At 38.7% G+C, this 14,715-nt stretch overlaps 1 protein-coding gene across 7 annotated transcripts in view; it reads left to right on the top strand.

The window, feature by feature from the left end:
• Window positions 1–14,715, top strand: part of NBEA (neurobeachin) — a 642,892-nt gene that overhangs the window by 612,037 nt on the left and 16,140 nt on the right. For 3 of the 7 annotated variants that reach the window (XM_070471793.1, XM_070471795.1, XM_070471798.1), the window contains 6 exons: window positions 6,233–6,295; window positions 6,615–6,704; window positions 9,454–9,646; window positions 11,504–11,575; window positions 13,487–13,642; window positions 14,171–14,341. In XM_070471793.1, coding sequence (XP_070327894.1) covers window positions 6,233–6,295; window positions 6,615–6,704; window positions 9,454–9,646; window positions 11,504–11,575; window positions 13,487–13,642; window positions 14,171–14,341 — 745 coding nt within the window. The remainder of the gene's footprint in view (window positions 1–6,232; window positions 6,296–6,614; window positions 6,705–9,453; window positions 9,647–11,503; window positions 11,576–13,486; window positions 13,643–14,170; window positions 14,342–14,715) is intronic. The other 4 variants (XM_070471796.1, XM_070471799.1, XM_070471794.1 and 1 more) reach the window with 3 other exon arrangements.

Consider the following 14,715-nt stretch of genomic DNA (forward strand, 5'->3'; position numbering starts at 1 on the left):
TACATTATGCTAAGTGAAATAAGCCTATCACAAGACAAATTACTATTTGATTCCAGGTACTTAGAATAGTCAAAATCAGAGAGAGAAAAAGTAGAAGGGTGGTTTCCAGGAGCGGTGAAGTAAAAGTTGCTCAGTCCTGTCTGACTCTTTGCGACCCCATGGACTGTACAGTCCATGGAATTCTCCAGGCCAGAATACTGGACTGGGTAGCCTTTCCCTTCTCCAAGGGTTCATCCCAACCCAGGGATTGAACCCAGGTCTCCGACATTACAGGTAGATTCTTCACCAACTGAGCCACAAGGGAAGCCCAAGAACACTGGAGTGGGTAGCCTATCCCTTCTCCAGGGGGTCTTCCCGACCCAGGAATCGAACTGGGGTCTCCTGCATTGCAGGTGGATTCTTTACCAGCTGAGCTCTCAGGGAAGCCCTTGATATCAGGGACTTCCTTCCAGGAGCTGGGGGAAGGTGAAATGAGCAGTTGTCTGATGGGTACAGAGTTTCGGTTTCTCAAGCTAAAGAAAGTTCTAGAGAATATGCACAATAATATGAATGCGTTTAACACTACTGAACTGTACACTTAAAAATTGTTAGGATGGTAAATTTTACACTGTGAAATTTTTTGTGGTAAATCTTACCACAGTTTTAACAAATTTTAAAGGGATAATCAAGAGTTTAAAAATAGTCCTATTTACAAAATTGTGAGGCAGATTAAAGTAGATAATCACGGGAAGGTGACGCCCCCTGGGGTTAACATCTGGTTACCGGGCCTAAGCTTGAGGGTGTAAGGGGAGGCAGCTTGTTGCCAGAACCTGGCAGGAGAAGTAGCCCTGGGAAGCGGTCACCGGGCAGAACCTGTGGCCTTAGGTAGAGAACTGCAGCACAGCCAGTACCAAACTGTGACCTGACAGTGAGGGGACGTAAATAAATGCTTCGCATTCTGTCTTGTGTCCCGACTAATCAGAGGCTAAACCCCGTACCAGCAATGCGGTCCTTGGAGACCATCGCCCAGGGGCAAGGATGCTGATCCAGTTCACTCCTCTGTGCCCTGAGTGAGCCACCACTCTGGAGCAGACTTATTTAAGGCATTCAGGGTAGGACAGCCACTACCTTCTCATTGAAATACATGGATTTTTCTACCTGATTTGACTTATTTTTCAGCAGAAGAATTGAGTGAGCTTGCCACCTGTGGCACTGACCTAATGTATTTGTTTAGATGTTCCAGACAGAGCTTTTTTATCTAGAGGATATGGTGTTTTTTCACATTAATTTGTTAAGTCGATTATGTAGTATCCTTTTAATTCATCATTCCAGGGAGGAAGTGTAGGAATCAGCAGAAAGAGAAATCTCCAGTATATATGTGTATATATATGTGTGTATTAGCTTTATACCAAAAGAATATATATATACACACATATATGTGTATATAAAAATTTGCTGATATATATATATATCAGCTTTATACCAAAAAAATAAAAGCAAGCACTGAGGCAAGTAAATGAGCAAATTGGAGCCCCTTCCTCAGATATTTTATAACATAGCCTGATGGTTAAAGCAAATATGGTCCTTTTTTGCTTGATTTATCAAATATTTCCTTGAATATTCTAATACTTTTGCGAGTGTAGGCGGCCTGTAGTCCATGGGGTTGCAGAGCCCTGCAGGACTTTGTGACTGAGGATGCATGCATGCATAGGCTTAGCCTTAATGCAGTTGATTGTTAAAACAAAGGAAACATCTTGGTTCTTCTGTTTTGTAGTTTCCGTGAAAAACTAGAAGCAGTTGAATATAAAATAGCATTTTAATTTTTTATATAGTTAAATGTTTATAAGGCAAGAAATAATAAAGTGCAGATATTATTTGCTTGATTTATTTTGCTCCTATTTTTCCAGCATTAAAAAGTAATGCTTTATATGATCTTGTTTTATTATAACAATAAACCAGAAGCAAAGGCTTATCAGTTAAAATACATTCTGCCATTAAGTAATCTTTCTTTTTATCATTTCAGGCTTTCAGAATTCCATGTTTTTCCTATTTGATAGAGAATTGGTAGAATTGGAGGTAGAAAAGAGTGATAAAAATCACATATATTTTTTTAATCGTATTATATGTTGAAGTTGTATTTTCTGGTCAAAGGGAAAAAAAAGAATATCCACTCTCAAACATTAAAATAAAATCATTCTAAATAAGAGCTGAATGCTGAGATAAGCACAACACTAAGGAAATTTTTTGAAAATCTTTTTCTGTGTTCCCAAGCTTTTGCTTTTTTTTCTTAAATTTTCTGAAATTTGCTGATAATTGGTAATTTGAACATAATCTGATATTTTGCATTATGGATAGCATAACCTATAGTACTTTAAGAAATGCTAATTTTTTTAAAAACCATTTAAAAGATTTTACAAACCAAGGAAAATTGATATAAAACAGGTCATTTGACAGCCTACCTTATTAGCTTCCTCCTACTATCTGTCTCATGGCAATTAGACCTGATGGCATTTCATCTGAAAGACAATACTAAATTAACAGCTGCAAAAAAAAGACAAACTTGTAAAGATTCTATCAGAGAAAAATATATCTGGGCTAAATTCATCTGCACTGAGGTAAAGAGGAGATTAATCAAAGTGTTTATCTGATTCATACCAGGGAAGGTGTAAGTAGGTAACCACACTACACAGAGGGAAGGAGAAAGCACATTTGTTCACCTGACTTTTGTCTTTTAGAGTATTTTGAATTTACCATTAGTTTGAGCATCATTCTGAACTTTGACTTGGCTGTCACCACGTTTCCTTATACCTTGGTTGTGAAGTTTTTTTTTATTAATGGGCAGACATTCACTTTCTTTTCTGAGGATCTAACCCCAAACTTGGGCTTCCCTGGTGGCTCAGAGGGTAAAGCATCTGCCTGCAATGCATGAGACCTGGGTTCGTTCCCTGGGTCAGAAAGATCCCCTGGAGAAGGAAAGGCAACCCACTCCAGTACTCTTGCCTGGGAAATTCCATGGACGGAGGAGCCTGGTAGGCTACAGTCATGGGATTGCAAAGAGTTGGACACCGATGATGAGTAAATACATGTCTTAACGAATAACATTGTCTTTCTGACCCATGCAGAGCAATATATAGTGACATAGAAATATGTTGAATTTTTTAAGATCCCATTTCTGATAATATAGAAAGAATCCAAGTTATAATTAACTTTTAGTAGTTGGATTGTTTTTTACTTGATGTATTTGGAGAAATTCCATTATATGGCAAAAAAAAAAATCCACTTAACAAAAGCTCTTTTTTATGATGTTGACCAGCTAATTTCTACTTAACCTTCAAACCTCAGCTCTTATTCTTTTCCTGGAAGTCCCTGTCCTTACAGCCCTTCTCTCCCTCCACCATCCTCCACCTGAGTCTGATTGTCACTCTTCAGGGCTCCCTGGCCCTCTGGGCTTGCCTCACCCATGATCCTCCCTAACATGCACCTTGATGTCCTCATCTCATGTCCTCATGGGCTGAAAACTTCTGGGGAGCAGTCTGCTGTCTGAGTTTGTATGCCTTGGCATAGAATAAACATTCAAAAGGTATTTGTTATTTCTGTGATATTGAGTTGTAAGAATAAAGAGCTCCGAAGTTTTTCTTGCTACTGTGCTTTACTCTTTTCAGGCTATCTTTTGGTTTTGCCCAAACGCCCTACCATTTCCCCACTTCTGTATTCAGACATTTTTGGAATGACTAAATCACAGCCCTAGCCTGCAGAGAGTCGCAGGCTGAGCAAACAGACACACATAAAGAATTCTGTGTTGAGTTCCATGATAAAGGGGAAGATATGCTGTGAGAATATGGAGGACATTGATTATGATTTAGAACATCTGGGAAGGATTTAAAACCCTGCCCAAGGTTAGCATGAAAGGAGGTGTTTTCTTCTGCATCAGAACAGCTATTCAATCTTTATGCTTCATAAGTTGCAGTATGGACTGTGTATATCCCCGAGCATGTGCCCACAGAAAGTACCTCCCTCCCTTTTTTATTTTTAAAAGATTTAATATGTTTAAAGAAATGAAATAGGCAAAAATATGAGCTAGTAACAGAGAAATGAAACCATAAAAATTCATCAGTCCCCTGCCCCTTTCTGCTGTAGTTTTATTTGTATCTCTGTTCAAAGCCCAACCTGACCATGGAAAACTATTTTCTACTCAGCATTACTTTTAAAAAAATCAAAGTCTTTGAACATATGAAAGTGAAGAGAATAATATAAAAATAATGATATAACAGATTTCCACTTGCCCAATAACGATTTTCAGCAGTAGTACCTCCCGTCTTGGTGAAAAAGAAGACTTTGATTACTTCCTAAGTGTGGGGGAGCCAGTCAAGAAAATCAGTAGGTGCTCACGTACCATTCAAACATTTTAATAGACTTAGGGGAGACAACATGCTTTTTCAAGATCAGAAAGGTCTGATCAGTTTAAACTCAAAGGGTAAGAAGTTATTGGAGGACAGGATTACATGATAGCTAAAAGATAAATATTGAACTAGGAACCTCTAGGTTGTGAAAGAATGTGATGTAGATCATAGGGGAGAGAAATTCAGTTTAGTCTTAAAAGAAAGAAACACTGAATGTTGGGAACAGACTGTCTTATTGAAAAGGTAAGATTGAGTACAACTTAAAATTCGCCATGATGCCATTTGAAGCATTTAAGATATATATATGTGCCTGTGTACTCTGCCTCAGTCCAAAACGATCAGTGGGAGGACCCAGTAAAGTGAACTAAACAGATGATTTCTAGAAGTAAAGTCAGTTTCATAACATTTTCTAATATAATTTTAATAGTTCCCCTTCAGGAAAATTAAAGTCAAGGAAAGCATGTTTATTGATTCACTCCTTCTGTGAACATTGAAAAACTACCTACTCAAATGCAGGGCACCGATCTAGGGATTTAAATGTGTTTGATTTTACTTCTATCTCTTTCCCCACTCCCTGGTCTTCTATCTGGAGGAGTGAAAACACAATAGTAGATATCATTGTATTTAGTTCGTGATGCGTTAAGCTGGGTATTGGACATTTTCTAACCAAGGAAGCTTTAACAATACAATTCCTACTTTTTTTTTTCCAAATAATTCTCAGAATTTATTGTTAATAATGTGAACCTAACCAGAAATAGTCTCTCCCCCTTTCTAATCATAAATCTTGCTTTGGGGAGATGAAGTATGATGGTATCTATATTAGCACAATTTAGTTGGTAGTCACAGTTCTCATGTGAGTGGACACCATGCAAATAAATGTATACATTAAAATTGGACAGTACTTAAAGAGGTTTAGTAATTCATCCTGTTGCTTCTGCAAATAAAGAGCCAAAGCCCCATTTATGCACTTGCTAAAATATGGTAGATAATGATGCATTCATGTTTAATATTGCTAATAAATTTGAAAATTCACACTTTTATTGATAAACATTTTCTTGGAATGCAGTCCGGGAGGACAGATTGTTAATCTAAAGACTTTATAAATAAGAATTGAAGACACTGATAGGATTAGTGGCAGAGTTTGGGCAAGAGCCATCTACCAACTTACCTGACTCCCAAGCATTCAGCAATGACTTTCGTATTTCACTTTTATGTGCCACCAAACTGCACACAATTTTAGGGGAAAAATTAACATGGTAACAGAGTAATAATCATAGTAAATATTGTGCTTCTCCTTATTGACTTAAATTACATACTTACAATATTTCAGAAAAATATTTCTGTTAGTCTGGTTAAATATATTGCAGTTTTTGGCTGTAGAATTTATGTATAGAAGAAATACTTAAATCTCTTTTAAGATTTTTCTCTTTGATGTACGCACCAAAAAGGCATATTATACACTTCAGACAGTTTGAGATCTAGAAATATTCATTGGAAATCACAAAGGCTCATTAATATTTCCATCCACATAGGTTTTAATGACATATTGCATAGGTCAGGATACCCCAAGAATTATTTCCTCTTTGAGTTAGTTCTCTCTAAAATTTCAGAAGACTTTTGAGAGGAATGAATTCATAGCTTACAAATAATGTTTCAGAATATATCTTAGAATAGCATAACACACTAAACTGTATTTTTTGTAGTGAAAGTTTTGCTGTATTTGATTACTATACAGAAGTCTTAATGTTCTTTCTACTTATTACCCTCTGAATTGATTAGAACACATGCTTATTTGAATTTTATCTTGTATCCTTAGTGGACTTTATGTTTCATTCTTTTTTTTCCCCATTAAGATTCCAGAAGCTTATTTCATTAGAGATCCCCATACGTTCCTTCTTACAAAGGACTTTATTAAGGTATTTGTGTTGTATTTAGTTTTCAGAGTGTTCTCTGGTCTCTAGCTGCTTGCATGTACTCACAGGATAACATTTCCACATTTAACCCCAGCTTCTAAATAAGAATAGTGACTTAACGGAAGCATGTTTGGAAGGAGAAGCAGAGCTTGTCTACAAAATACTAACACTTGGATGATTCTGCACCCTGGGAGAAGAGCACCCGGCGAATTTTCTAGACTTTTTTCATGGCTGACTTGGGATACACTTTGCGTTGTCAGAGTGTGTTGACCCCTCTCGTTGATGCATACTGATTGTGACAATCACTCTCCTTCCCCTGCAGGCCATGGAGGCACAGATACAGAACTTTGGACAAACGCCATCTCAGTTGCTTATTGAGCCACATCCGCCTCGGAGCTCTGCCATGCACCTGGTAAGACGTGGCAGCTTGCGGAACATTTCTGTCTTTCTTTGTACCTGAGTAGAGTTCAAATAAAATAGTGATTTTTTTTTAGCAGCGTTTTAAAGCTTCTCGATGTATTGGCTTAATTCTTCAGCCTCAGGATATACTGATTACCTAGAAAGAAACAGGAAAAGGAGTCTAGTTCTTACCTTTAAGTTTGGCTTCAGCTAGCCCAATTTTGGATTCACAAAAATAGCCGCCCTCTCTATTAGGAGTTGGCTCATGTATATAAACTCCTTCATACACATACAGGCTTATAGACATACACAGGCACCAAAATTAGGTTACACTTATAAATTAGAATGAAAAATATAATAGAAATACAATCTAAAGGTAGCAGGTTTGATCTTTGGGGGCAAAGTGTGGTAGGGGAAGTAGTTCATTTTAAGAAAAGGAAAGAAATATAGAGAAAATATACAGCCTCTGCATGGCAGCATTCAAGAAAATAGATTAAAAATAAGGACCTCAGAGCCAGATTTGGGTCAAGCACCATGTCTGCCATGAACTAATGAATGAATTGGGCAGGGTATTTAAGTTCTTTGTTTACATTTCAGCATGTGTAGCCTGAGGGTAACAAATCGCACCAGCCCTGAAAATGTAATGACTCAGTACTGTATGTAGCACTTAGACTTACATACTCTGGCATACAGGTACTCAGTAAATGTTAGCTGGCGTCATATTCTCAGTCTTCGAGGGAAGAAGTAATATTCTTTTCATTTCAATCTGCATCTTTTAAGATCCATTTTCATAAGGATACGGCTTCTTTTCAGTTTTTAGCAGTTAACATTTCCCTGTTTATTTAATTTGAAGGTAAAAATTTTTCTAAGAAATTATGTTAGAACTTACTTTGTCACTGTGATTTTCCACTAAGTTTTTACTGAGAAAAAAAAAATGTTTGACAGCAAAAATATATTTGAAGAATGAATTACAGTTCATCAGTTTTTCTAGACAAGTCAAGGGACCAGATATCCTCATACTGGAGTAAAGTGCCCTGGAACACGGTCCATATTGTATGTAAACAAATGTACAAGTTGTTATTGTGTGATAGAAGTATTGTTCGTACCTTTCATTTATCCTGTCAACTACTTTACACATTTGAATCGAGCCCCTTCTGTGTGCCTAAGCATTGGCAGTACAGAGACAATACGTCCTATACACCTTCGAAGGGTTGATAGTCCATCACCTACTGAGACATAAATAAATGTGAATGTTTGAAAACATTTCTTTTCCTCTACAATAACTCAGCTGAACAGTTTCACTGTTTAGTCACTAATGAATTCTGCTGCTTGAGGTGGGTCCTCACATGCAGCCAAGCAGAGAGACTTTCACCACGCATGCTGTCCTCATCCCACACCCAGGTGCAGCATGGACGTGGAGCCTGCAGACCTGAGAGGAAGCATTTTTAACAAACTGTACGAGAGAGTCTCTCTCACACTTTATTTTATGAAATGCTTTGGCAGAAGAGTTTTATCCCCGTGTTGGTTTTCTCTGTTTAATGATAATAATAGTAAAAAAAATATTTATCCTGGAGAAATGCCCAGTCAGAACTCATTACTTTCCTAGGGGAAATTGTTAGAGGCTAAATTGGCATGGAACTGTTTATAAAGAAAATCAGCTTTTTAAGTTTATGTAGCAGAGAATTCACACACATACACACACGTCTATATAAAATATTGAACAATTAGAAAACATTCATGAAAGCTAAATAGTGGTTATTTCCAGCATTCTTATCTTTTATGTAATAATGTGTATAGTATTTTGCTACCCACTCCAGTATTCTTGCCTGGGAAATCCCATGGACAGAGGAGCCTTACAGACTACATTCCATGGGTTGGCAAAGAGTCAGATATATCTTAGTGACTAAACCACCACCACCATACTACTTACTGGCAGTACTGGTAGTGTCTACTTTCTATCAAGTCATATACTAGATGTTTGAAAAATAAAGATTAAAAAAGCAAAGAGAGTGTTGTCTCTCAGGAAGCTCACCATCGAGCAGGGGAAGGAGCCTAAACCATGGTCATCAGAGACATAGCAGAGGCGTGCACATGGAGCATGGACAAGGGAGGCTCTGATATTTCAATTATCGAGACTGTAGCCATGCCTCCAGATCGGCCAGGTAAAAAATGAAAGAATCAGTTCACTTCGTATTTCACATAAACAGTGTTGGTAACTGGCTTGACTGATGTTTCCACCACAGTGATGTTGTAACTGCACTGAAAAATTACACTGCATCATGTGGACATATCGCTGAGCTAACTTCTTAAGTCATCTGGAAATGTGTTAGTCACTCAGTCGTGTCCAACTCTGCGACCCCGTGAACTGTAGTCCACCAGTCTCCTCTGTCCATGGGGTTCTCCAGGCAAGAATACTGGAGTGGGTTGCCATGTCCTTCTCCAGGGCACCTTCCCAACCCAGGGATCAAACCTGGGTCTCCTGCACTGCAGGCAGTCTTTCCATCCGAGCCACCAGGAAGCCCTCTCCCATCGTCTGGCAGCACCTAAATTGCAGCTGGTTATTAATCATTGGGAGTCCTCTCTCAGCAACTGTGCAGAGTGCCCGCTCATTTGGCTGTGCCCTACGCACAGACAAGAGTGCCAGCTGCCCTGCTGTCTGCTTGTGCTCACGCTAGCCTGTTTTAATCTCACTCTCCCCCACGCTGTCACTAACTATGTTATTCCTTTTGTTTCCTTTGCTCTCCTCCCTTTCTATTCAACAGTGTTTCCTTCCACAGAGTCCACTCATGTTTAAAGATCAGATGCAGCAGGATGTGATCATGGTGCTGAAGTTTCCGTCAAACTCCCCAGTGACGCACGTGGCGGCCAACACGCTGCCCCACCTGACCGTCCCCGCGGTGGTGACGGTGACCTGCAGCAGGCTGTTTGCGGTGAACCGGTGGCACAACACAGTAGGTGCGTGGGCTGGAGGGGGGTCACTTCCGAGCAGGGTCTTAAAGCTGGGGTTCAGGTGAGTGTGCAGAGGGCTCGCGAGTATGCCCCGTGATCTCCACGAAGCAGCAGAGTTAATAACTTCCAGACCTCACCCATTAACTCGTCTGTCTTCTTCATTGCTGCTGTGCTTTGGTGCCACACGCAGCGCTTGTTGTTTAGTCACTCAGTCATGTCCAACTCTTGTGACCCCACAGATGCAATCCACCAGGCTCCTCTGTCCATGGGACTTCCCAGGCAAGAACACTGAAACGGGTTGCCATGTCCTCCTCCAGGGGATCTTCCCGACCCAGGGATCCAACCCTTGTGTCTGCATTGACAGGCAGAGTCTTTCCCACTGAGCCACAGGGAAGCTCACAGAATGCTTGGCTAATGGTTCAGTATCTAATAAGTATTTGATAAATTGAAGCAGTTCTACTAATAATTCAGGTCCTCCCACCCTGCTCCTGCGAGGGGAAAAAAAAAGACAAATTGTATCCCATACTAAACAAAAACAACTTTGAATCTAGGTGGTTTCAAATCCTTTTTCTCCCACTTGATTAACTCATTTAGGAAATATCTGAATGACCACTTTGTGTCAAGTGGTCCTGGGCACTGAGAGTTCAGCAGTGGACAAGGCAAGTAGCATCCCTCTCTTTGTGGAGCTTTGAGTCCAAGAGAAAACAGAATCTATAAATTGTTGAGTTATTTCATGTGTGTTTTCTCCACACTCATTCCTGAAGGTTCCAGCTAGTACATCTTGAAGTGATATAATTCTGTCATGAAAATTCGACAAATTGATACTTATCCAGCCAGAACAGCAGTGGATGTGACTAAATGATTTAGTTGGCCCAGTTCATTACTTATGATCTCCCTAGAAGCCTCAAGATCCCCACTGTCTCTAAGTCTGAATGGCTGAGCCACACCAAGTTCACCTGAATCTTAATCCTACTGACTTCTGCACCACTCTGGGAAACCAGATTACTTTTAGCTTTATCTCCTAAGAATTTCTGAATACCTCTGTTTTATGGTTATTGGTAATACTTTCAACATGAAGTAGAATGACTTCCATTCACTCAGAAATATGGAGAAGACGTCTCTTAAAAATATCTGGGGTTGGCTTAAAAGTTTGTTCAGGTTTTTCCATAATTCTTTACAGAAAAATCTGAATGAACTTTCAGACCAACCCAAATACGACTTTATTATTCACAGAAGTCTTAGCCTCTAGAAACATTTTGCACTGAGAGAAAGCTATAAAGATTTGATTTTTGTTTTCTTTAGAGTTGTTCTAAAGTTTATATGTTACCCCATGTAAGAAATTATGACTAAAGAACTCAATGAAGCTCTATCTATTAATCCTCTGAAAGTAGCTTTTAGGTTGAGATTTTAGGTGTGGCTCAACTGTATACCTTCAGTTGACTTGTCATCCTTTGAAAGAAGCTGGAAGGGATGGGAGTCCCATCTTCCTCTTTGCCTTGACCCAGGTCAGCCCATGCTCACACCCATTCCTACATGTAGACATAACCTTTTCTTAGATGTCAGCTCTCTGATGGATTCCACAAATGTTATAGTCTTCTATTTTATCCAGCTTTTTCTGTTGTTAGGAGAACACTCTTCCTCGCTTTCTCCATCTTAAGTGGAAACCAACAGTCCCTGTTGTAATGCTTTTTTTAAGATTTGTCTTCAAAAACATGTAGTGTGACTGAATGATTCTTACAGTAATTTACCAAATAATTTTTATGAAAATATATATATTGTATAATTGTTATAAAACACTGCTTATTAGGAAATTTCTCCGTTCTGAGAACTTTATGGTCATTTTCTCTTTTAATTAATCTTTAGGCCTCAGAGGAGCTCCAGGTTACTCCTTGGACCAAGCCCATCACCTTCCCATTGAAATGGATCCACTAATTGGTATGTTAACAACAAAAAATGCATTTTCATAAATGCAGCCTATCCACAGGTTCCTATGTGGTTATTTATCACAAATGACAGTTGAATGATACTTTTTCTGTCACAACTTAATGTACAAATAATGTCAAATTGCCATCCAGGAGCTGTGCAAATCATAATATGTCATCTAAGAATTTTTTGATATTAAAATAATGATTTGTGGTATTTTCTTGGTATTTCCAGAGGTCATTTAGGTTGATTCTAAACAAGACATATAATTCCAAACTGTGCTTTCTTTCAGCCACAACTCTTCTTTAACAACTTTATATTATTTCAAATATATAAGGACTCAAAGCTATTATTAAGAAAGTTGATACTAAAGAATAACTTTTCTGGAAATCTCCATTCAATAGAGCTTAGTATTTTTTTTTTAATTTAAGATTTCATATGGATTGCAAACTCAGGAGCTATAACTATTTGTAGCAGTATTCAAAGTATTTTTAATAATCACATACACATTTATTAGCTGTGTGATGCAGAACAAGTGCCTTAATCTTTCCGGGCCTCAGTTTCATATCTGTAAGATGGTTCCTAATAATGTTTGTTCTCCCTATCCTCATGGGATCATATGAGAGCTAAATAAAGAAAAACATCGAATGTGGTATGAAAAATTATAAAGCCATAAACAATTTACGGTATTTTTCTTTAGATTAATTCAGCCTTCATCTTTGAACCCAGAAATAAGAGGCAAGGCAGCCATTTAGGTTAGTTACCTATACTCCTACACAGAATAATAGCACTTATATTTCTCTCGGAGAATACATGCTTAGGACAAGGAATATTTTTCAAGTGGAATCTAGCTTCTAGCTGTTTCTCTGCTAAAAAAATAGCAACAGTTTCACGTACAGCTAGAGTGTAACCGTGGAAGATTAATAGCTGTATGCTAATTAATCAGGCACCAACTACATAGTTTTCAAGTGACTCATACCTTTGATTTTCTTTTCCTTTGCTGTTTTTGTAAACTTTTTTTTTTTTTTTTTTACTTTTTGCCTCCTCTAGTAATTATTATTATAGTGTCAGTCAATGTCCACAAATAGTAGCACTTAGATTTAATTGGTGTTAGGAAGTGATGGTGATCTTCTACATCTGCATTTTCTGTTTAAGAATTCAGCCCAGGGATTTGGCCTGAAAGAACGGTGTGGGGTAAGGGACAGGCTGGCATGCAGACAGGCACTGGGGAAATCACAGGGCATCTCTGAGTTCCTGACTTTATTCACATTCAGTCCCAGTGCTGCCCATGACTCTCTGCCTGTCTCTTTCTTCCCCAGCGCCTCTCCCATCTTTCTCGTTCCCCTCCTCCCCTGCCAGCCCATTCTGGAAAGGCTTCTGTTTGTTGACAACCCAGGTCTTTAAAGCTGCTGACCTAAAGCTCCCTGAGGGGCCACCTACATAACAACACCCCTGGCACAAATCCCTACTTTCTTCTTTTCCCATGAATCATAAAGGCCATCAGAAAATGACAGATGGGGGCAAATATGAAAACATTTTTTCCTTATGTAACATACTTCATACAATATTTATTTCTTATTATTATTGAACTTGTTGGACAATAATGAACTTGTGCAGGGTGAATATCTATTGAATTAAGTGCATATAAATATTTTTATTATGTTGTAAATTCCCGTCTTGAATTCCTAATATCAGTGGAAGAACTACTTAAATTTCCAACAATTTTTTTTAATATATAATATGGTTCATAAATAATCACTGCTACTAAAGAGTTTATATTCCTCATGGGGAAATGCTAAAATCTTAATCATATAGCATTAGAACCCATTTCTAGATAAATGAAGCATAAAAGTATTCCTTCTGTAAGTGGTGAAACTCTTTGTAGAATCTCTCTTTAAATTCCTGTATCTGTTTTATGTTTAGCCAATAACTCTGGTGTGAATAAACGACAGATCACAGACCTCGTTGACCAGAGCATACAGATCAACGCACATTGTTTTGTGGTCACGGCAGATAATCGCTATATTCTTATCTGTGGATTCTGGGATAAGAGCTTCAGAGTTTATTCTACAGAAACAGGTAAACTGAACTATGAGATACCTTATCCTCATCAGAATGCCTGTTGTTTCACCTAAAGTTTCATATTAAGTCATACTTCTTAATGTAGGCATCTTCATCTTGATGCCAAGATTCCAATTAAATGTCCACATTGTAAGTAATTGACTGCTTCTAATTTCATCCATTCTGAACTTTAGCGTGAGTTGAGCCCTGAGTTCATGGGACAAAAGGGACTACTGTCCCCCTCCCCCAAATCAAATCTAGTAAAAGGCCTTAAAGCTCCCTTTAGACTGGCCTAGCCCAAGGGGAAAAAAATCATGATTGTGTTATTTTATAAGTTCTTTCCTTAAAACAAACGCCGAAGTGACATTCTTGTATCATTTTTTCAGAAGGGATTCAAGAACCTAAATCTGTAGCTAGATTTGAATTACCTTGCAAGTTTACAGGTCTATAGAGTCACTTTCCACAAATCTAGTAAAATAAAGTTAAGCTTACTACTGTTTAAAGAAAGATAGCCATTGGATTCGACATGCCGTTTCTGTGCTGCAGGGAAGCTAACTCAGATTGTATTTGGCCACTGGGACGTGGTGACGTGCTTGGCCAGGTCTGAGTCGTACATCGGCGGGGACTGCTACATCGTGTCTGGGTCTCGCGATGCCACCCTGCTGCTCTGGTACTGGAGCGGCCGACACCACATCATAGGGGACAACCCGAACAGCAGTAAGTATCGGTCCGGAATCGTCCCATCAGACTGTAAATTCCTTTAATTTCCCTAATAACTTTTGCTGGGATTGTAAGGATTTTAAAATACGAAAGCTTAAAAAGCATTGGAATGTAGCTGTATTCTTTATTGGAATATAGCTGTATTCAGAGTGTAAAAACAGAGCAACCACTCTAACCTTCAGCCTGAGGAAACTCCCGGATCCCCTCACAGTGACCCTCTGCCCAGCTGCCCTTCCCCAGTCTCCAGATGTCCCCATCCTTTTGGAATTTCCTTCCATGTCACCTGGTCCGTTCAACTTCCTGTGATTTCTCTCAACTGAATGTATTCTCTCCCTTCTCTGAAATTCCATACACTTTATTCGTGCCTCCTG

This window comes from Odocoileus virginianus, chromosome 8 (assembly GCF_023699985.2).
Source record: "Odocoileus virginianus isolate 20LAN1187 ecotype Illinois chromosome 8, Ovbor_1.2, whole genome shotgun sequence".
NCBI classification, from domain to species: Eukaryota; Metazoa; Chordata; class Mammalia; order Artiodactyla; family Cervidae; genus Odocoileus; species Odocoileus virginianus.